The sequence below is a fragment of the Mirounga leonina genome, unplaced genomic scaffold (assembly GCF_011800145.1).
Source record: "Mirounga leonina isolate KUSES-001 unplaced genomic scaffold, KU_Mleo_1.0 Mir_169, whole genome shotgun sequence".
Taxonomy (NCBI): domain Eukaryota; kingdom Metazoa; phylum Chordata; class Mammalia; order Carnivora; family Phocidae; genus Mirounga; species Mirounga leonina.
This window is the reverse complement of record NW_023270431.1, coordinates 21,092,954-21,115,080: the sequence shown is the minus strand read 5'-3', so window position 1 is coordinate 21,115,080 and position 22,127 is coordinate 21,092,954. Positions and strand designations below refer to the sequence as shown.

The 22,127-nt window shown below is 38.6% G+C and overlaps 1 protein-coding gene across 1 annotated transcript in view; it reads right to left on the bottom strand.

The window, feature by feature from the left end:
- Window positions 1–22,127, bottom strand: part of ADGRG7 (adhesion G protein-coupled receptor G7) — a 69,025-nt gene that overhangs the window by 25,449 nt on the left and 21,449 nt on the right. The window contains exons 2-10 of the mRNA XM_035015324.1: window positions 21,830–21,943; window positions 20,157–20,261; window positions 17,364–17,476; window positions 14,905–15,054; window positions 14,323–14,429; window positions 8,446–8,585; window positions 8,221–8,328; window positions 2,215–2,378; window positions 1,614–1,769 (exon numbers count right to left, since the gene is read on the bottom strand). Of these exons, the coding sequence (XP_034871215.1) occupies window positions 1,614–1,769; window positions 2,215–2,378; window positions 8,221–8,328; window positions 8,446–8,585; window positions 14,323–14,429; window positions 14,905–15,054; window positions 17,364–17,476; window positions 20,157–20,261; window positions 21,830–21,943 (1,157 nt within the window). The remainder of the gene's footprint in view (window positions 1–1,613; window positions 1,770–2,214; window positions 2,379–8,220; window positions 8,329–8,445; window positions 8,586–14,322; window positions 14,430–14,904; window positions 15,055–17,363; window positions 17,477–20,156; window positions 20,262–21,829; window positions 21,944–22,127) is intronic.

Below are 22,127 nucleotides of genomic sequence, written 5' to 3'. Positions count from 1 at the left end.
AGAAAGAAAGAAAGAAAGAAAGAAAGAAAGAAAGAAAGAAAGAAAGAGAGAGAGAAAGAGAGAAATGAAGGAAGGAAGGGAGAGAGAGAGAAAATTATAGTTATTTCAAAAAAATTTTTTATAAAACATGCTTCTATATTGGGGCACCTGGGTGGCTCAGTTGGTTAAGCATTCAACTTTTGATTTTGGCTCAGGTTATGATCTCAAGGTTGTGAGATCAAGCCCTGTGTCATGCTCCACACTGGGCGTGGAGCCTGCTCCTGCTTCAAATTCTCTCTCTCCCTCTCCTTCTGCCCCTCCCTAACCCCTCTCAAAACAACAACAACAACAAAAATGAAACAAACAAACAAAACCAAGGTTCTATAATTTGATATTATATGTTGTACCAGGATGTTCTGATCTCCATTGGCTTCCCAAAGATGGCTACCTCACAGCTACTAGGGAATGAAAACATCTGCTTTTCTCAGGAAGATTCATAATATTAATAAGTGTAACATACTACATCCCTCCCCATTCTACTGCATATAAAAACGTTCCATCAAGCATAAAAACTAACACTTTCAGTTTTACAAGAATAATAAGTTTCTGGAAATAGAATAAATAGGTCCCTCTCTTAAAAGAATCAGCCCAAGGACTTTCAGAGGTTCACTTATAGCTACACACCAGAGCTAAGTGTTATCAGTTATTTGTACAGGGTAGCTTTGGAGTTAAAAGATATAAGGAGGGACACCCGGGTGGCTTAGTTGATTTTGGCTCAGGTCATGATCTCAGGGTCGTGAGATCCACACTGGCTGTGGATCCTGCTTAAGATTCTCTCTCTCCCTCTCCCTTTGCCCTTCCCTCTCTAAAAAAAAAGATATAAGGAATACATAAAGGACCTATGGGACAAATTGGATGAATTCAAGAGCTTTTCCTCTTTTATCTTCTAGCATAAACTTAGCAACTTAGATTATTCCAATGGAAAAAGCTTTGGGTAACTGATTTAAACTGCCCATCCACAGGTAAGTGTGTATTGAACCCGTCCCCAACACACGCCATACAGCTTTACCTCTATCTATGACAACTTCAAGCTTCACAACATGTGAGTTAGTTGAATGGAGTCTGTCAGCTCCTCTTGTGCACACGGGCTCCCTTCTCATCACTAAATACGCAGTGCTGACCTCATCCACCCTGAGACCATACTGCAGAAAGCTCTTATTTACCTGCTTTTACCAGCACTTCTTTCTTTAGTCTTATCACTCCATTCCCTGTTTATCCATTTAATCTAGGTTGAATATCTATGCAAACTAAGCCCCAAAGTTATTTCCAATTAGCACATGCCAGAATTATGTATAAGGGAAATTCTTTTTTTTTTAAGGATTTATTTATTTATTTATTTTAATTTTATTCATTTATTCGACAGGGAGAGACACAGAGAGAGAGGGAACATAAGCAGGGGGAGTGGGAGAGGGAGAAGCAGGCTCCCCGCCGAGCAGGGAGCCCAACGCGGGGCTCGATCCCAGGACCCCGGGACCATGACCCGAGCCGAAGGCAGACGCTTAACAACTGAGCCACCCAAGTGCCCCTATAAGGGAAATTCTTGTCTAGAAAGAGATGACTATGTACATCCTTACCATTAATACAGCAAAATTAGTAGTATGGTTGCAATGGCAGTACAAGAAGTCATTCGTGCTCCCATTTTTGTCACACCCATCTGTGTCCCAATCCTTTGTTGTCTGATTCCAATAGACACAGGCATAGGAATGGAGCTGGAATTCTTTCTGGTCATACTAGAAATTGAAAAGACAATTGCAACCGATTTTTTTTTAAATGCTGAATCAGGTAGAAAAAAACCGAATAGGATAAGATAAGCATATGAGAAATCAATTAGGTATGTACTAAGTACAACATCTTCATTATAGATTAGGGAGGGGGAAAAGGATATAAAATTCAAATGAGCTCATTTTGCATTTAGCTAGTCTGACAAAAAAAATGGGTGTGGGGAATGTTTCAATGAATATCTTCAAAGAATCTTTTAAAGAGTTTTACTGTTAAATCAATAATTGTACGCCTAAAATGAATATTACACTGTATGTTAACTAACTGGAATTTAAATAAAAACTCAAAAAATATAGAGTCTTCCTGTGGATTTCTTTTGCCCAACCAACCCAGCTTTTGTAATCGAAAGTGGCCTGAAAAAAAATTTTTTTTTTTTTTTTTGGTTAGTGCACTCACCCTTGGCTTAAAGACAATATCAACAGAAGTTCCCTGAAGGTTATTTTTATCAGTACTGCTTGAGATAACTTTTTGACTAAAATCTGATTTAGCTTTAAAACTTTTTGATTGGAAAAGCTTGTTGTTTTGATACACTACAAAGCCGCATGCCGTTGTGTTGTTACCTATGAGACAAAAAATAAATAAATCAATCAACAAATGAACCCTAGGGCAAACAAAAAACAAAGTACCGTGTCATTGTTCAACTGCATGACTGCTTAATATTTGAGTAAAGTACTGTAAAAATGGTTTGCTAGCTGAATCTTTACTTAATTGCAATATGTAATTAACATATATAACCTGTGCCTGGCCGTTCCACTCACATTAATTTTTTTCCTGAGGTTCAGACTCCTTACCTTCTAAAATGGTGACAAAAATTTCTGCCTAATCCACCTCAAGGAGGTATTGTAAGGATCTCATGTGTAAAATAAACATCTTGCTTTCTAGGCAGTGGAACAGAGTCAACATGGCATTCAGGTAGCCCAAGGCCATGTCGCTTCCCCCCTCCCCCCCGCCACTGCTGATAAGACATCAGACAAGAAACAGCAACGAGTAAATGGTGAATATCGGGCTGGCAGTGCCTAGGAAACTGCTCTATGAAACCTGTTTCCTGTTAAGAGGGACTGAGCAGAAACCAGTCTACTCAGTCACAGAGCCAGGAGTTCACGGTGTACATATCAGGGACTGTTTCAAGGGAGCCAGAGACTTTCCATCATCTCTTGAACTACTGGTCTCTGCTACTTCACCATGATCATGGGTTTTTCCCGAGGCTGGAAGACTATCGTGACATATTTCTTCAGGACATTGGGAAAAAGTGGTCAGCTGTTCCTCAGAGATCCTAGGAAAGCACGGCCGCAGCAGAGGGGTTTTCGTGGAAGCCAGCCACAGCAGTTGTCAAACAGAACAACCTAAGGAATGTCCCTAACACTTTATACAACTGTTGGCCATATTTAAGACAGAAGCAACCAGAATAATTACAAGTTTGAACTGAACTAATTTTTTAAACTCTGCTTTTACCAGTGATATCAAGAAAACTAAAACAGTGGCAGTGAGACGAGCCTCTTCAGTGTGATTGGAGAGATAGGCAGACAATGCCCTGACAGCCCCTAAATGTCCTCCCCAGCCAGCCATGTTCTAGCCTCTACCTAGAAAGAAAGACATTGGCTTATGGAGCGTTTTCATGGCACATTAACCTTGCCGAATTGTTCCTTCTGGACACTAGATGACAAAGTGAACCCTAAAATTGCAGTAAGGCTTCTTTTCATTATTATTGTTTTGTTTTGTTTTTTAATAAAGAATGACATGCTTGATGTAAAAGTCAAATCCAGGGGTGGCTGGATGGCTCAGTTGGTTAAGCACCGGACTTTTGACTTTGGCTCAGGTCATGATCTCAGGGTTGTGAGACCGAGCCCCATGTCAGGCTCCGTGCTCAGCAGAGTCTACTTGACATTCTCTCTCTCCCTCTCCCTCTGCCTCTCCCCCTGCTCGTGTTTGTGCATGCACACGCACGTGCTCTCACTTTCAAATAAATAAATAAATCTTTTTAAAAATATAAATAAATAAATAATAAATAAATAAAAGTTAAAAAATGAAAGTCCCTTCTTACCCTTCTTCTCATTCCTACAGTATTTTGGTCATTTATTAGAAAATAATCACTTTCATCTAGATATTCAGATTCATTAGAAAAAATTCTATTTACTGTTATAATTTTTGTTAAATCTCCATATTTCTAGATATACCTTCTTGTTGTTTATTTATATTCTTTCACTCTCTCCCTTTTCTTAATCAAATTTGTTAGAATCTTGCCTATTTTATTAGTCTTTTCATGGAACTGATGTTTTATTTTGTTGATCAAATCTAACATTTGTTAACTTCTATTTTTATTAAGTTTCTCTATTACATTTATTAATTCCTTCTTTCTTGTTTCTTCAGATTTACTTTATTTTTATGATTCTTTAGTTGAATGCTCAGTTCATTTTTTAACAATTTCATTTATTTTCTAATAAATTTATTAAAGCACATACATTTTACTTTAAATAATTTAAATAACTTACTTTAAATAATTTACTTTAAACACTAAAAACATGCAGATGAAAATATAGGAGACTATCATTATGACTTTAACATAGGGAAGAATTCAAATAACTCTTTGTCCACATCCCATAGGTGTTGATATGTGGTATTCTCATTGCCATTAATTTCCAAGTACTTTGTAATGTACAGTTTAATTTCCTTTCTAACAACGTTTATTTTTAATTTCTAATTGGATAAAATTTTGGCTATTTTTTTATGGTACATTTCTAGTTTTATTGCATTGTGGTCAGGAACTATGTTTTATGTAACTTTTATTTTACAAAATGCATAAGCTTTGATACATGTCATGTATCATATGACCTCACTGATATGAGGAATTCTTAATCTTAGGAAACAAACTGAGGGTTGCTGGAGTGGGGGGGGTGGGAGGGATGGGGTGGCTGGATGATAGACATTGGGGAGGGTATGTGCTATGGTGAGTGCTGTGAATTGTGCAAGACTGTTGAATCACAGATCTGTACCTCTGAAACAAATAATTCAATATATGTTAAGAAAAAAAAAAGAAGAAGAAGATAGCAGGAGGGGAATAATGAAGGGGGGGAAATCGGAGGGGGAGAGGAACCATGAAAGACAATGGACACTGAAAAACAAACTGAGGTTTCTAGAGAGGATGGGAGTGGGAGGATGGGTTAGCCTGGTGATGGGTATTAAAGAGGGCACATTCTGGTTGGAGCACTGGGTGTTATGCACAAACAATGAATCATGGAACACTACATCAAAAACTAATGATGTAATGTATGGTGATTAACATAAAAATAAAAAATTTTTAAAAATGCATAAGCTTTTCTACATGGTCAGTAGAAAATGACCACGTCGTGAGTAATAAATAAATGGTCAGTTTTTGAACCGCTTGATGGATATATGAAAAGAACTTTTGTTATCCCTTTTCTGCCTACAAACAAAACTACACATACACTCAAATGTATATAAATATCAAGTTTATTAATTTTTTTTGTCTACTTGATCTTTAATATCTGGGATAGTTGCACTAAAACCTTTCCTTAGAAGAATGGTTTGTCAATAATTTTTGCTTATATATGTCAATGATGTCCTTTTAGAACAAAGAATTAAAACAGATAATTTGGGGGTTTGGCTTCTAAAAATCATATAAAATATGTCCCTTTCAGGGGTGCCTGGGTGGCTCAGTTGGTTAAGCATCTGCCTTCAGCTCAGGTCATGATCCCAGGGTCCTGGGATCCAGCTTGCATCAGGCTCTCTGCTCAGCAGGAAGCCTGCTTCTTCCTCTCCCACTCCCCCTGCTTGTGTTCCCTCTCTCGCTGTGTCTCTCTCTGTCAAATTAATAAAATCTTAAAAAAAAAAAAAAGTCGCTTTCAGTCCAGCCTGAGTCTCTGTCTCTTAATAGTGTGTTTTAGCTTATTTGAAAAGAATGATAATTTATAAGGAGTAAGAAGTTAGATCCCGGGGATGCCGGGGCGGCTCAGTCGTTAAGCATCTGCCTTCTGCTCAGGTCATTGATCTCAGGGTCCTGGGATCAAGCCCCGCGTCAGGCTCCCTGCTCAGTGGGGAGCCTGCTTCCCCCTCTCCCTCTGCCGCTCCCCCTGCTTGTGCTCGCTCTCTCTCTGTCAAATAAATAAATAAAATCTTAAAAAAAAAAAAAGAAGTTAGATCCTTATCTTTCACCAAACACATAAATTCTAGGTTCACTGAAGACCTAAATGCATACACAAACAATAAAAACATGCAGAAGAAAATATAGGAGACTATTGTTGTGACTTTAACATAGGGAAGATTTCTTTTAAAAAGTACCGATTATATAATGGGGCTCCTGGATGGCTCAGTCGTTAAGCGTCTGCCTTCGGCTCAGGTCATGATCCCAGGGTCCTGGGGTCAAGCCCCGCAGCGGGCTCCCTGCTCAGGGGGAAGCCTACTTCTCCCTCTCTCACTCCCCCTGCTTGTGTTCACTCTCATGCTGTGTCTCTCTGTGTCGAATAAATAAATAAAATCTTTAAAAAAAATTAAAATAAATAAAATAAAAAGTACCAATTATAGAGGAAAATACTGATACATTGGACTGCCCTAAAAATTAAAATTTGGGTATGACAAAAGATGTCAAAAGCCAAGCAAAAAAAGCTACAGACTGGAGGAAAGATATTTGCAACTTTATAACCAATAAAGAATTAGTGTCCAGAGTACATAAAGAACTTCTAATGACCAATAAGAAAAAGACAAACAATCCAGTACAGAAATGATCATAGTGTCTGAATAAGCAAGTCGCAGAGTAGAATATCAGAATGTCTAATAAATACATGAAAAGTTACACAAATAAAGGAAGAAAAAAAATCTAACGTATCATTGAATTTCCAAGCTGCAAAAGGAATATAACAATACTTGTAACATATTTATCAGATAGACAAAAGTTAATAAGCTTAATAATGTATTAATAAATCTCCCAAAAGGGATGTTTAGTTTAAAAAAAGCAAGTTCCATACACCATGATACCACTTAGGTAAATATTTAAAATTCGCAAAATAGAATACTTTATATATGGCTATATAAATATGTAGCAAAAGTTTAAAGGCAGCCATAAAAATGAAACACACCAACTTAAGAAAGATATAAGTTCTGGGGCAGTGGGGAGGGATGGGAAAAAACAGGACACAGGACTTCAGGTACAGCTATAATATCTTCCTTTTTTTTTTTTTAAGAGGTCTGAAGCAAACATAGCAAAATTTGACATCTGCTTACCTTGTTGGTGGGTACACGTGCTGCATGTATTATTATCTATACTTTTCTATATGCATGAAATATTTTTTAAATTAAAAAAAAAACACAGAAAAGAACATAAAAGATTTAGATTTAGTCTCTACCTTCACAAAGCATGTAGCCAAAGCAAATGGGAGCAAAATTCCACAACATGCCAGAGCCATGAGTAATACCCCTTCTTCTTTATCAGTGCTATTACGAATTCTAAAATATGCACTTTCTAACAATGGAGTGCTTTTTAAGTTTTATTCTTTTGGGGGGGGAGGGGCAGAAGGAGAGGGAGAGAGAGAATCTTAAGCAGGCTCCACATTCAGTGCAGAGCTGACGTGGGCTTGATCTCACAACCCTGAGATCATGACCTGAGCTGAAATCAAGAGTTGGATGCTTAACTGACTGAGCCACCCAGGCACCGCACATTGGATTTGTTTTATTTGGGGGGAGAATAAAAGTAAATGTGTGCTTGCTTTCCCTATTATTATTGTCAAAGTAATCATTATTTTAGACTCTGAAAAGTACAAACATTTCATGTTAGACATGAAATTTTCTGAAGGGCTATATGCAAGATATAGGGAGACCATGGTGAGCACCATATTAGCAGAGATAATTAAAATCTGTTGCTACAAGATGATGACTGTACCAATTACATAAAATATCCCAAGGCAGGTCTATAGGATGAATCTGAGCCTGTGAGTGCCATGCCAAGAATAAATAGGGGCAAAGTTTATGACTGAGTATTTTTAAATATATTTTTAAGTGTAAAACTGACCTACATTAGCTAGATTTTTCTTAGAAAACAGACTTGTGTCCATGACCAGAGCATTTCAATTCTGCTACAAAGGTTTTTGAAAAGGAAAAAAAGAAAAGAAAACATCTCTATCATCTAGAACAGTAGAGTTGAGATTACCATAATTTTAAGATTTTATTTATTTATTTGAGAGAGAGAGAGAGAGAGAGCATGTGATGTGCATGAGTAGGGGGAGGGGCAGAGGGAGAAGCAGACTCCCCGCTGAGTGGGGAGCTGCATATGGGCGCTCAATCCCAGGATCCTGAGATCATGACGTGAGCCGGAAGTTAGAGGCTTACCAACTGAGCCACACACGTGCCCCCAATTTGAGTGTATTTTTTAATGTAACAAAGTTTGAGACTTACTTTTTGAGGTACTGAGCAAGATTTGAAGTTCAGTCTCCCCATCTGGATTAAGTTTGTCCACATCTCTCTCCACAGCTGTGAAACCAGGAACGAGAAAATCACTAGTTCCTGTCAGAAGGACAAAAGTAGAATTTTAAAAGTCTACAATTTCATAGATAGAGCATTATTCGTGGTTGATAGCAGAATGCTGTCTGATATTATAAGTACATGAGACAAACCACTCACCTTTCCTCACAGAGAAGCGAACGTTTAGAGACTCCATAGTGCTTTCTGAAGAGAAAGCCACAGACTGTACCGCCACATTAGGTTTCACCACTGACGTGTTACCCAAAGATGTAGAATAAATCTCCATTTGCTTAATAAGTCTGTATAGGATAAAACATAACAACGTAATATTCTAGAGATTTGTCATAAAATCAAAGGTGTGTGTTCTCTCCCACATTCCAGTAGAAAGGCATGACCATAGAACTCATGCGAACATTGGCACAATCTACTTAAAATAATTTATTGTCTTCACCAGAATCTTGCTTTGTTATGTATATACTTTTTCTAAAGTTCTGATGGACTGTCTCCACTGAAGGATACCTTGTATATAGATGCCAGAAAGTTGGAGCTCAACAATGACAAAGTTCCCCACAGAAGTAGTCTTTATTGTGTTGTTCTTCACACAAAGGATGGTGTTGCTACCCATCATTGGCCAGACATGTGCTCCTTGTTTCTCCAGTGATGAGAACCAATTTCCACTTATTCAACTCCCTCCTCTCACCCAAACCCCTTGGGGTATAAGCATCTCCTGTTAGTTGTTGGTTCCAGAGGCAACAGTTCATTTGGAACCATGCAAGAATAGAGCTCTGAGCTCACTGCCTTGGTTATTAACTCTACATTGCAGGTTTCCACAATGTTCTTTTCTACTTTGGATAACTTTAAAGACAGATTAGATGGAAGGTGGGAGGGAGTGGGGGAACCTGTCAATTTGGTGCTTTCCAGAGAAAAGTCGTAAGACCTTTTCTTTTCCTCGTTTCCTGTAAGAAATACTTGCACTATTTTTGTACTTGACAAAACAAAATCTCTATAGCTAAGATAACTGATTCAATCTAGTTTTCCCAGAAATGAAGGGATTTCATTAAAATGTAGTTGTTCCATATCCTAAGTCTCTATTTTGGCCACTAAAGTATTTTTCCCTTTCCCCAACTGACATAATAGACAAATTTTAAAATAATTAAAAATTGCTTTCATAAAGAGAGTATGATAATCATTTATATGGAAACATTTGAGTTGGCTTCTCTGTTTTGAATGTTTTCCTTTCGTAACACCATTTTCTGAATTTTTAGCAATTCACACTATACATTTCCCACTTAATGAATAACAATCATACTCCAGAGCTGCTTTCGACAGGAAGACTACATAACAAAATTCTAATCTTATAAGAACATATTTCATACATTTGTCAACCAAACAATATCTGTTGAGCACCAACTAAGAGGTCATACCCTATGAAACACTGGAGATCGCAAGAGGTGCTCCCTCGGGCATTGGAAGTCTAAAGAGAAGGATGTACTAGATATCTGAGAGTGATTGCAGGGTTCACAACCACTTTTGTTTTTTATTTTTTTTTTTTTTTTTAAGATTTTATTTATTTGACAGAGAGAGACACAGCGAGAGAGGGAACACAAGCAAGGGGAGTGGGAGAAGGAGAAGCAGGCTTCCCGCGGAGCAGGGAGCCCGATGCAGGGCTTGATCCCAGGACCCTGGGATCATGACCTGAGCCAAAAGCAGATGCTTAACTGACTGAGCCACCCAGGCGCCTCTCACAACCACTTTTAAAGGGTTGCTCTAGCCACAGCCACTTTTAAGGCCATTTTTTCCTTCCATATGATTCTTCCCTGCTCTTGCCATAACTGATTCCATTAGAGATGAGTGCTTGCCTCGGAGTACCCAATGCAGAGGCTTGCCATTGGCCAGTATAAATGACTGGAAGAAGAAACCAGATTCTTTTCACTCAGGAATTTTCAAGTTAGTGCCATAGTTGTATCAGGAAAGTCATGGTTTAGAGGTGACCAGAGAAGTCATTCTGTCATTGTAAGGCCAAATAGAAATTTAAAATAAGAGGCTTATTTTTTCCTGTTGAAAATAAAAGATGGGATGCCTGGGTGGCTCAGTAGGTTAAGTGTCTGCCTTCTGCTCAGGTCATGATCCCAGGGTCCAGGGATCCGGTCCCTCATCAGGCTCCCTGCTCAGCGGGGAGCCTGCTTCTCCTTCTCCCACTCCCCCTGCTTGTGTTCCCTCTCTCACTGTCTCTCTCTCTTTCAAATAAATAAATAAATTTGTAAAAAAAAAATAAATTATATATATGTGTGTGTGTGTGTGTGTGTGTGTATATATATATAAATTCTTTTGAGAACTACATTGGCATTTTGTCCACTTTATGACCTAGGAATGTCTTTCTCAAGGACATAGAAGCCATCTCCTTGAAATGTAAACATCAAGGAATTCCCTATTTCCCAGTTCCTGTGAGGGTAGGAGCCTAATTTTAGTGGGTGGGTGGGTACCTTGCTCCAAGTTGCAAAGCTACCTCTTGTCATAAAGATATGAGAAGTTTGTTCTTCCTCTGGATAAAGTCCATTAGCTAACACAGATGGTCACCTCAATTACTGGGTTAATGTAGGATGAACTATGTGTGTCGGTGTTGTCAAGTTCTCTTAATTGAGGACTAGTTATTGATTACCTGAAAACACGTATGTAATGGGTTATATCTGCTTGGCTATATAAAGAAGTGAGATTCCTCTCTGTCTGAAATCTCTTAGTGTTTGCCTGTGATACACATCACATTCTGGTTTAATGTTTATGCCATAAAAAGTGTTTTCTTTCTCTACTATGTTTGTGGAGAGCATTTCTGGGTTGAGAAAAGATTTTGTTTTTAATTATGTTTCCCCAATGTCATTAACAGGGTTAATTTATGAGAGAGCAGAAACTAGAATATGAAACATACATGTTTATTGAGTCATGTTAATTATAAAGACCAACTGCTAACTTTTTTTCAAGACCAAATATATAAAAGTCAAGTATCGTGCTAGTGATTTACATATATTAACTCAGTTGAACCTCACAAGAATCCTACTGAAGTGAGTCTCAAAGTTATTCCCATATTATACTGAAGAATCTGATGCTCTTCCAAGAGAAATCAATTTGTCCATCATGTACCGACTAAATAACAATGCTAAGATTTGAACCCAGGACTGTCTGACTCCAAAGGCTGTGGCCACAACCATTATATTATCCCAGAAGGAAGGCTCACAGACTCCTCTATGGGGACCTTCGGAGCTGCCTTGGATGCCCTGCCATCTTCCTACTCCAGAAGCCATAAAGCCCCGCCATATTATGATACTGTTTTTAGGTTCCCATGAGATTCCATAAGCCTCTTTACAATAGATCTCTGGTCAAGATAATTTAAGCAGGCGTCTTTTAACCAAAAAAGGCTGGCTGGAACAAAAATACAAATAGAAATGTGAAATGTGAACGTGCAAGGTGGTCAGTATTAGGCAAGCAGTTTTGCATTCCCAAGGATAGGTAAACAAGGACAATTACGAGCCCTGAATTTCAGGGTGATAGCTCAGTCTTTGTGACAAATGGTCAAAATGGAGAAAGGAGGTCTTAGATTCACTGATTGCAGTAGGATGCTCTTAACAGCAGAGACCTTGCCCATGGCTCCTCCCAACTTAGACCAAGAGAATGGATGAATGGATGCTAGAGAACTTCACTATGACAACTTGAGCCAGCTGGAGCTGGGCAGTTTTTTTCCTTCCTGTCACTCTCCTGTTTTACTCTCACACTGTCCACTTCTCCCCATGAGTGGAGAAGGGGAGTCCAGTAGCTTAGGGATGCAAACAGGAAATTGTGAATGAAAGAAGGGAGAAGCCAAAGTAAGATGGGCCACGAAGGCCCAGTGTCTGTCAGGAGACCCTGCAGGTAGGCCCAGGTTCAGGGGACAGAGTTTGGAAAGGAAGAGTTCCCCAGAGAAGAAAATTAATTTTCTTCTCCAGGGAGAGAGGAGCTTTAGCATCACCTCTGCTGGCAGTTCCTGAGGAGTACTAAGGGCTTGGTGACCTGATCTGGGGGGCTGGAGCCTGAGGCGACAGCCTTATCTAAGTGAATGAGGCTCCGAGTCCACGAGGGCTTATGCATAGGACTACCTGGGAGAGTCAACTGACAGACCAGGATTAGAAAAGTAAGCAGACTAGAAATCCACAGTGGGAGGAATTACTATGAGTGTGGTTGTAACATTTCATATTTCAGTGTATCCCACATTTAAAATTTTTATTCATCCTCTAATCACCTCCTTCGATGCCATTTGGATATTGCACATAAATCACACAGAATCGAGTTTTTCTCCATGTCTTAAGTCAGTAAAATTCATAATTGCTTATTGTCAGGACCGTATTTTTATCTATATCATGATGTGTGACTTTCTCAGCCAAATCTCATAGTTGCTCTCTCCTCCGCTTTCTCACCAAAAACATCCACACTTCTCCTTTCCCTCTAGCAAGACTGCAAGCACAGAGCCTCCAGCTCTGAAGGGAGCCCACTCTGGCTCTCAAGCTCCATGTTCACTGAACAGAGACTCTGAATCCCATGGCCACTTCCTTCTCCAACTTCAAGAAAAATGGGAGTCTAGGAGCGCCTGGGTGGCTCAGTCATTAAGCAGCTGCCTTCAGCTCAGATCATGATCCCAGGGTCCTGGGATCAAAACCCGCATCGGGCTCCATGCTCCACAGGAAGCCTGCTTCTCCATCTTCCACTCCCCCTGCTTGTGTTCCCTCTCTCGCTGTGTCTCTCTCTGTCAAATAAATAAATAAAACCTTAAAAAAAAAAAAAATGGGAGTCTCCACACTCCCAGTGAGAAGGGTCCAGACTCCTGTTGAAATCTGAAGTCATAAAATACACCAATTAAACTGCTGAAACAACAACCTCTACCACCATCTCTCAGAATTACAATCTTCTGAATGTCTTACCCATTTCATGCTTTTGTACTTTTTCTACTTTGAGGGCTCAACACAGTAAAAATTAGAAAACTGAGAACTACTTCTAGGAATTTCTCCTAAAAAAATAATGGGCCATGCAAACAGAGATTATGTATAAGAATGTTGATTGCTCAAAATATTAAAAGACTTGAAGCAATCTAAATGTCTTTCAACAGGAATTGCTTAAATAAAAGTTCACTCATATTATGCAGTATCTAAAATTTATGTTGTATATGTATAGATATTTATATTGAAAAGATGTTCATAAGTTATTACTAAGTGACAAAAATAAGCTATAAATCAGTAGAGTATGTAATATGATACAAACACACACACACAGAGAAAAATCTGGAAGAATATATACCAACAGGTTAATAAAGGTGGGACAATTTTTTTAAATTTTGCTCATCTGTATATTTTCTTATTTTTCTATAATGAGCATATAAATTTACCTAAATTTTTTAAAAACCAAGAAAACTATATATAAGGTAAAAACACAATGAATCCTCGTTAAGAGACCTCTGTAATAAAGTATATAAGTCTTATTATAAATACACAACCAAAAGTATGTCAAAACATAGGAATCAAAAAGAGAGAAAGCAGGTAGAGTTGGATTTTTTTTTTTCAATGTAGCCTTGGGAAAGCTAAAGAAAGCTTAACCAAGATACACCAGGATCTTGGGGATAGCTGAGTTGTGTGTAGGGAGCGGGCAACATGTCCTGCAAAGTTATGCTGTTATTTTCAGCTCTGTACATTGAGAAGAGTTGGAAGAGCTCCTTTTGTGCATGCAGGCTGACCCTTGGCCATGCCAACCGAAGGCTAGGAAAATAAGTTCTAGTCTAAATCATCCCAGTTGCTCTCTATCTCCCAGACCATGGCCACCCCAGGAAGCAGGAATTAACATCCAACACTCTGTCCAGTAAATGAAGATCGGGTGGAAAGCCAAGACTTCAGTCGGCATTCCAGAGGACTCAGCCAGTTAGTGCAGCCAGGAGAGAAGTAAAGACACCTCTCTTCGTGCTTTAACCTAGGAAACTAGATAGCACTTTGTAGTATTTTCTTTCCCGATTGGAATTGGGCTTACGTCGCCAAGGTGTCATCCTTATCAGAAGCAGTAGCAGCAGCTTTCCGAAAAACGTCTTCCCCGGCATCTAGAAGTTGACTCACTGTTGTTACAGCAATTACTTTTGCCTGCCAAGAAGAAGGCAGCAAATGATCATCCTAGCAGACATGCATCACACATCCTCATCGCCATCATTATCATGCATTATTACGGTATCAAGTGGCACTGTGAGCATGGTAATCTAGAGGTGAGTAGTTTTCAAACTTGAAGGTTTCGTTTTAGATGGCAGAGACTAAAGATGGGGCATGGGGAAAATTTAAATTCAGTCCATCAGGAAGCTTAGCTTCTGAATCTGGCCTCCAGGCAAGGTCTTTCACAGAACCTCTACCCCACCCCCAAGAACACAATAGCAGATGCCTGGATACAGAAGCAGAAACAAAGTAAGACTGCAGGGCTCTGATTGTGGAAACGTTACAGCCCATAATACTTAGTAGAACTATCATACTTACTATTGAACTAAGTAAAGTGGTTTCTAGTTTTGTCTTTCTTTCTGTGTCTGCTTTTTCTTCCCCTCCCCTTTTTTAAAAACCGTGTGAGTTTTACCTCAGGTACAGCATTTCTGGTTGAGTTGAAGATCTGCCCCACCACTCTAGTGGCAGAAATGATGCCCTCTGGAGTTATTCTATTGACATCAGATGTTAAAATCTGAGCTTCGGCCGAAATATTCAGAGACTGTGTTGAGATATTGACTATCTGTTTTAAAAAAAACCAAAAAACAACAACTCTAACTTTATACAACTATGTCTAAACACTTTGCAAGCAATTGCAGGTCAATAAACTGGAATTTAGCTGACCCTCGATCTCCTGCATCTACTCAGTTCTTCATGTTTGCTTCTCTACTTGTGTAAAGGACAAAGTACATGCAGGCTGGTGGCTTTTCCAGCCTTTACTATCTGCTGGGATTCATTAACTAAGTCTGCCTTAGATAGACCAATGCTACTCAACGTGGGATCCATGAACCCTGTAACTGTTACAGGGCTCACAGGGAGATAAGCGTAGAAACTGTAACTGGTCAGAAACTTACACAACAATTGTATCCTGTTGAATCTAGTTATTTTTTTCAGTGATCCATATTTGGATGGGAGCTACACTTGCGTGAACATAGCATAACATATGGACTTGTTCTAATCACTATGTTGTACACCTGAAACTAATGTAACACCGGGTATCAACTACACGTCAATAATAAATAAATAAATAATTGAAAACCTTTTTTAAAGAGAAAAAAAGGATTTGTATTTTATATATATCTTTTTCATTCCATTTTCCTAGGAATTCATTGTTATTACATTTTACAAAATTATCGGTCTGCAAGGGATTGGAAATTTTTAAAACAGGCTTTTCAGCACAGATTGAGAAACACTGACCTAGGCCCTATCTCCAGGTACCAACTGGCCCCCTGGCTCTGGTGTTGTGAGGCTAAAACATGTTAATCCGTATTGTCCTTAGTAGAGCCAGGTGTTATGGTGTGTATATGTGGCTTTGTTTTTCACTAGATGGCAGCATTATTTCAAAAATCAAACCAAGGTCACAGGCCATTCACACTTAGGGGAGAGTTAAAAACAATATTCAATCAATAGACAGAAACAACGAAAGCTCTCACTCAATAGCTAGGTCCCTGCTCTGTTCTAGGCACTTTGCTGGATATTTTATAGGAGTTATCACATTTAGTACAAAAAACGACACTGTCAGTGGAGCATCCTTATCCCTGTTTAAAGGTTTGGAGAGGTAGAGGAGTCCACGCAGCTTACAAGAGTCAGAGCTCACAGCCAAAAACTGGGTAGTTAGACTCCAGAACATAAGGTCTTTCCCCCAGTCTGTGTAGTTGGCACGAACTATGGAGTTGGCAGCCATCTCCACTCTCCACTCCCAACCCCATCTCTACCCCTATCCCTGCCCATCTACAATTAGGGAGCCAGAGTGATACAGTGTGGGTTTTAAAATAAAAAGTAACTCCATCACTTTTTGGCTGTGGTTCACTACACCTCTCAGAGATAGCTTCCTCATCTATAAAGTAGGTACATAAATATCTCTCTATATATAGTTGTTATAAGAATTAAATATGATAAATAACATGTAAAATGTTAGCACAGTATTTGGCACACAATAAGTAGCTCAATAATTAGTATAATCACTCTAGTTATCTGTGAGAACAACTGAGGTTCTATAAAAACTAAATGAGATAACATATTTAACATGTCCTGCACTTACTTAGAAGGACCACTTAAAGTTTCCTTTTCCTTCCCTTTCTTGGCTCCAGATATTAGCAGTTCTATGCATTTGCATACAGGTATACACTAGGTTAAAATAATTTAATCTTGGAGCGCCTGGGTGGCTCAGTTGTTAAGCGTCTGCCTTCAGCTCAGATCATGATCCCGGGGTCCTAGGATCGAGCCCCACATCGGGCTCCCTGCTCAGCGGGAAGCCTGCTTCTCCCTCTCCCACTCCCCCTGCTTGTGTTCCTGCTCTCGCTCTCTCTCTCTCTCTGTCAAATAAATAAATAAAATCTTTAAAAAATAATAATAAAATAAAATAATTTAATCTGCATGAAAAAATATCTAGCCATATATATTTCCCATTTCACTGGCTCATGGACACAGCCCTGAGACCAGCATTAGGTCCTAGGGTTCCCACCTCAAAAGGTCTTTGATGTTTTTGTTGTTGTTACTCTTTTTTCTGATTCAGTTAACCATCAAAATACCTTCCTTTTGGTCTCAAATGTCAGTGATCTATTTTCTGATATATTTTCACTGCTCTAAAAAGATGAGGCCATTTAAAATGTGTTATAGACTATCATTTGCTAAAATTTGCTGAGCCAACAGGTCCAACGGTCCTTTTTCACAAACAGATATAAACTTCAAAAAAAAAAAAAAGAGTGGTTTCAGTTACCAGTTTTTGTTATTCCTGATTTGAGAGTTGACCGTTAGGTATCTAAAGAATAGAGACTTCACACACAGTCGGAACATTTTTCATTTGCCCAGCACACAGACCACATGGCCTACCTGCTTTTCCAGCGTTTCCAGAGTTTCATTGCAATTTCCTATTGTCACATTTTGTAATTCTATCTCTCCATATATGGTAATACTGCATAGCCGGGTTGCTATTGGATTGCCCGCTTTAAAAAAAAGAAGAAAAAAAGACAGTGTTTGCAAAGATGGCCACTAGCAACTAACTGCCTGCTCGCGTACACGTCCCCTTCTCCGTGGGATTGTCCTGCTCCTCCCACTGAGGGGTAGAGTCTATGCCTCCGTTTTCTAAATCTGGGTTAGACTTAAACTTGCGTTGGCCAACAGAATGTTCTGTGAGAGTTCCAGACCTTGGGCCTCAAGAAGACTTGAAGTTTCAGATTTGCCCTCTTGGAACACTGTCCGGAGACTATTGTACTAGGAAGCAGCTCTGATCTACTGGAGGATGAGAGGCTATGTGAAAGAGAACTGAGTCCGTCCAGCCAGCACCAAAGCGTCATGTGAGTGAGGGTGTCTTGGACATTCGAGCAGTCCATCAACCCATAGAACTATGAAAAATCTAAGTCATTATTCATGGAAGCCACAAAATTTGGGATGGTTTAATATACAGCAATGAAAAAGTGAATCAGGCAGTCATTACAGGAAACTTTTAGGCAGATGTCACTTGTCTTGATTTTTAAATCTGAAATTCAAAAGACCAGTCAACTGTTTCCTACATTCAAAGTCTACAAGGAAGATGTGCCTTCCAACAACTAGGGACATTGGGCTTTGAATTGGATGTGATGAGGGTTGAGAGATCAGAAATAATATGAAAAATTCCTACTAGAGCGGGCCCCTGGGTGGCTCAGTCGTTAAGCGTCTGTCTTCGGCTCAGGTCATGATCCCAGGGTCCTGGGATCGAGCCCCACATCCAGCTCCCTGCTCAGTGGGAAGCCTGCTTCTCCCTCTCCCACTCCCCCTGCTTGTGTTCCCTCTCTTGCTGTCTCTCTCTCTCTCTGTCAAATAAATAAATAAAATCTTCAAAAAAAAATTCCTACTAGATATTAAATTATATATTGAACTTTCGTTCTCTATCCAAATCTGAGTAACACCTGAAAGGCAAAGAGTTCTATTGTGTTGTAGCACTTATCAGATATTTGGTTGGCTCACAATAAACACTTTTTGAATCATTGGGTTTATTTCCTGTAATTATCACCGAGCTATCCTACCTCAGTGTCCTCCTGTGACTAATGCTTAAGAGCCAAAAACATAATATATATCAAACAAGTGTGATGTCCCTTGATGGACATATTACTGACTTTTTTTTTTTTTTACTGTTCCTGATTTGGTAGCACATCGTTATTTTTTGTAGCTGTATCTCTTTTATAAATTATAATGAAATAGTTAAGATATACAAAAAATGAAAAATTAAGACGATAGGTATCCACAGACATACCATAGAGTATAAGAAGTAAGTACCAATAACATGAAGCCCCCATGCCTTTTACCTTCTGAACTTTTAATCAAGAGGCTAGAAGGACCTATGTAAAGAATAGGATCATGAATATTTGAGTAGGCATGATATATATGGGCAGAAGCAATTTGAATTCTGCAAATGGAATACTGGTCTACATAATCTCTTAGAATAAATAAGATAAAGAAACACACAGGAAAGACTAGTATCTGTAAGTACTACAATATTTCAAAGAGCCCTTGACATACACAAAAATAAATACCTAAATAAAATGTGAAATTCTCCCCAGGGTTATTACTGACAGAAGTTCTATCAAACGTTTTCATAAATGATCTAGACTTGGCAGTATTACTGAGATATCCAGTTCTGCAGGAAATGATGATATCCTGCAGGAAGATGTGAGAAATATGAGGACTGGTCAAAGGAAAGTCGATGCAGGGGCGCCTGGGTGGCGCAGTTGGTTAAGCGTCTGCCTTCGGCTCAGGTCATGATCCCAGGGTCCTGGGATCGAGGCCCGCATCAAGCTTCCTCCTTGGCGGGAAGCCTACTTCTCCCTCTCCTACTCCCCCTGCTTGTGTTTCCTCTCTCGCTGTCTCTCTGTCAAATAAATAAAATAAAAAATCTTAAAAAAAAAAAAAAAAAAAGAAAGTCAATGCAAACAAAGTTCAGATAAAACACTAAGGGAAAATCATACAGCATAATGGGCTCTAAGCTATCATGAAAGGAATCTATGCATTTTTAAGGGCTACTCTTGGAAGGTATTACCTAATACAGCAGTGAAATAAGTCATCAAAATCCTGGATATCAGCAGGGAGCATATTAGAAGTTAAAAAATGTTATTTGCTCCTTTATTCTTGGAATGTCTCTATGTAAGCAAGGTTGTCATGCTTCAAGGAAGGTATGATGAAGCTGGAGAATGTTCCAAGATGGATAACTAAAATGACCAAGGAGATGAAGAACTATCAACTGTGGACAGACTTAACTGAGCATCTCTACCTAGAAAGATGATGTCTGAAAGTAGATATGGTACAAATCTATAGCTAATGTTTAAAATTCAGACCAATTATATAACTCAATGAGCAGATATTAATATGTTCAAATTCCAGGACATAACTGAAACTGGGAAAATAAACCAATAGAAGAAGGACTAAAAGGAATTTATAACTGATCCATATTACAATTTTTAGGGGAATTAGAATTATGTGAGGTTGCATCCTAAACTTTGAACATGAGCATCATGAAAGGGAGCCAAACCCTTCCACAAAACCTTCTTTGGTCCCTCTTCCAGGGATTTAATACTAGTTGGAGGGAAGATAGGTATGACCCAGCATAGTGATTCATATGCTTAAACAGGAGATATTTGGAAAAACACATACCATTCAAAGTGTCCTTATCACATCTTTGCTGGGAAGATCCATATTTTCCCACTGGAATTCTATCAAAAGTTAAACTCTCATAGGTACTCTTTTCACAGAAATTAGCTGTAATGAAAAGAAAATAAATTTTTTCATCATAAATTATAATTTTCTTTTTAAAATTTCAAACCAGATAAAAATCAAAGTTCAAAACCTATTCAGTATAATTTGAAGGCTAATAGAAGACTTTAGGACTCACTGACCCACCTGGAACTTCATACTTTTTTTATCTGGCTAATACCATTAGAAAAACTAATATGTTAGATAATAGGTTCTAGTTAAAATGTGCACAGTATATAACCTGGTAGAGGTAGAATGTGGTCACTAACACATCAGAAAGGACAGTGAAATCAGATTAGTTGAAATCTTGAAAATTAAAGATAAAGAACCCATAGTACCAAAGGGCATCATGAGGATGTGGTTCAAAACAAAAAGACCAAAGTCATGGAGCATGTGAGATATACTAGCCTGTAGGAGTGTAGGAAATTATAGAAGTGCATTCCCAAGGCTCTGGATCCTAAGCAGGCAGTATAAATTGTACAGAGTATTGGGAAGCATACTACAGATGAAGATGCAGCTTTGAAACATTATTTATAATATCCAAGACATGAAAGCAACCTAAGTGCCTATATATATATATATATGTATATATATGATTATTACTCAGCCATAAAAAAGAATGCCATTTGCGACAACATGGATAGACTCAGAGGGTATTATGCTAAGTGAAATAAGTCAGACAGAAAAAGAAAAATACCATATTATTTCACTTACATGTGGAATCTAAAACACAAAATGAATAAACAAAAAATAGAAATAGTTTCATAAATACAGAGAACAGACTGGTGGTTGCCAGAGGTAAGAGGGTGGGGGAATTCATGAACTGGGTGAAGGGGAGTGGGAAGTTCAGGCTTCTAGTTATGGAATGAATATGTCATGGGAATGAAAGATACAGCACAGGGAATGGAGTCAATGGTACTGTAATAATGTTGTATGGTGACCGATGGTAGCTACACTTGTGGTGAGCACAGCATAATGGGTAGAGTTGCTGAATCACTATGCTGGGCACCTGAAACTAATGGAACATTGTGTGTCAACTATACTTCAATTAAAAAAAGAAGTAGCTTCAAACATTGATTCGGAGAGAGCATATCCTGAAGTCAAACCACTAATTTAATAACATCTCATCCAGAGAAAGGATGAAAAGACAGAAACTTCATCTGAATATATACTTGGATAGGAAGATGTACCTTGATTTCAGAAAAGTTGAATATGTTAGAATTGTGATATTTGAAATGGGGTACTATAGTGTATCACCAACTGAAAGGACCTGAGGAAATCATACCGCCCACTGCCCTGAAATAGACACTGCAACCAGAAGGAAAAGCATCTGTCAGTTTACAGAGAAACTTGAGAGTTGGGAAACATACTAGGTATATTGAACATATAGGTAAATAGCCCCAAAAGAATATTCTGCTATTAAGCTAACAAACACACCTTAAAGCCACCATCACTATACCCACTATACCTACTGTTACTAAATCATTAACAGAAACTTCAAGAAGCTTTGTTGCTGTCCTTATTAACACATGTCACCTAAACCTCATACCCTAGTACCATCCCAAATAACTTACTGATTGTACATCTCCATCCTTTCCATAAGTCTGGACAAATGCATCCACCATATTCCCAGGTTCCACCATTCCTGCAGAACTCTAGAGGGATGCTTGGTGAGGAGGTTGATAGTTCTAAAAAAAAACCAATAAAAATAGAATAGTACACAAACTGGCTGATCAATTTCTCCTTTTGGGTCTGTGGCCTTTAATTTCTATGTGTAAAACACTTACTCTGAGTACCTCTGGAGAAATATGTTTTGTAATATCATCATCAACAAAAATATACATCGAGAATCTACACAGGATACACAATGCT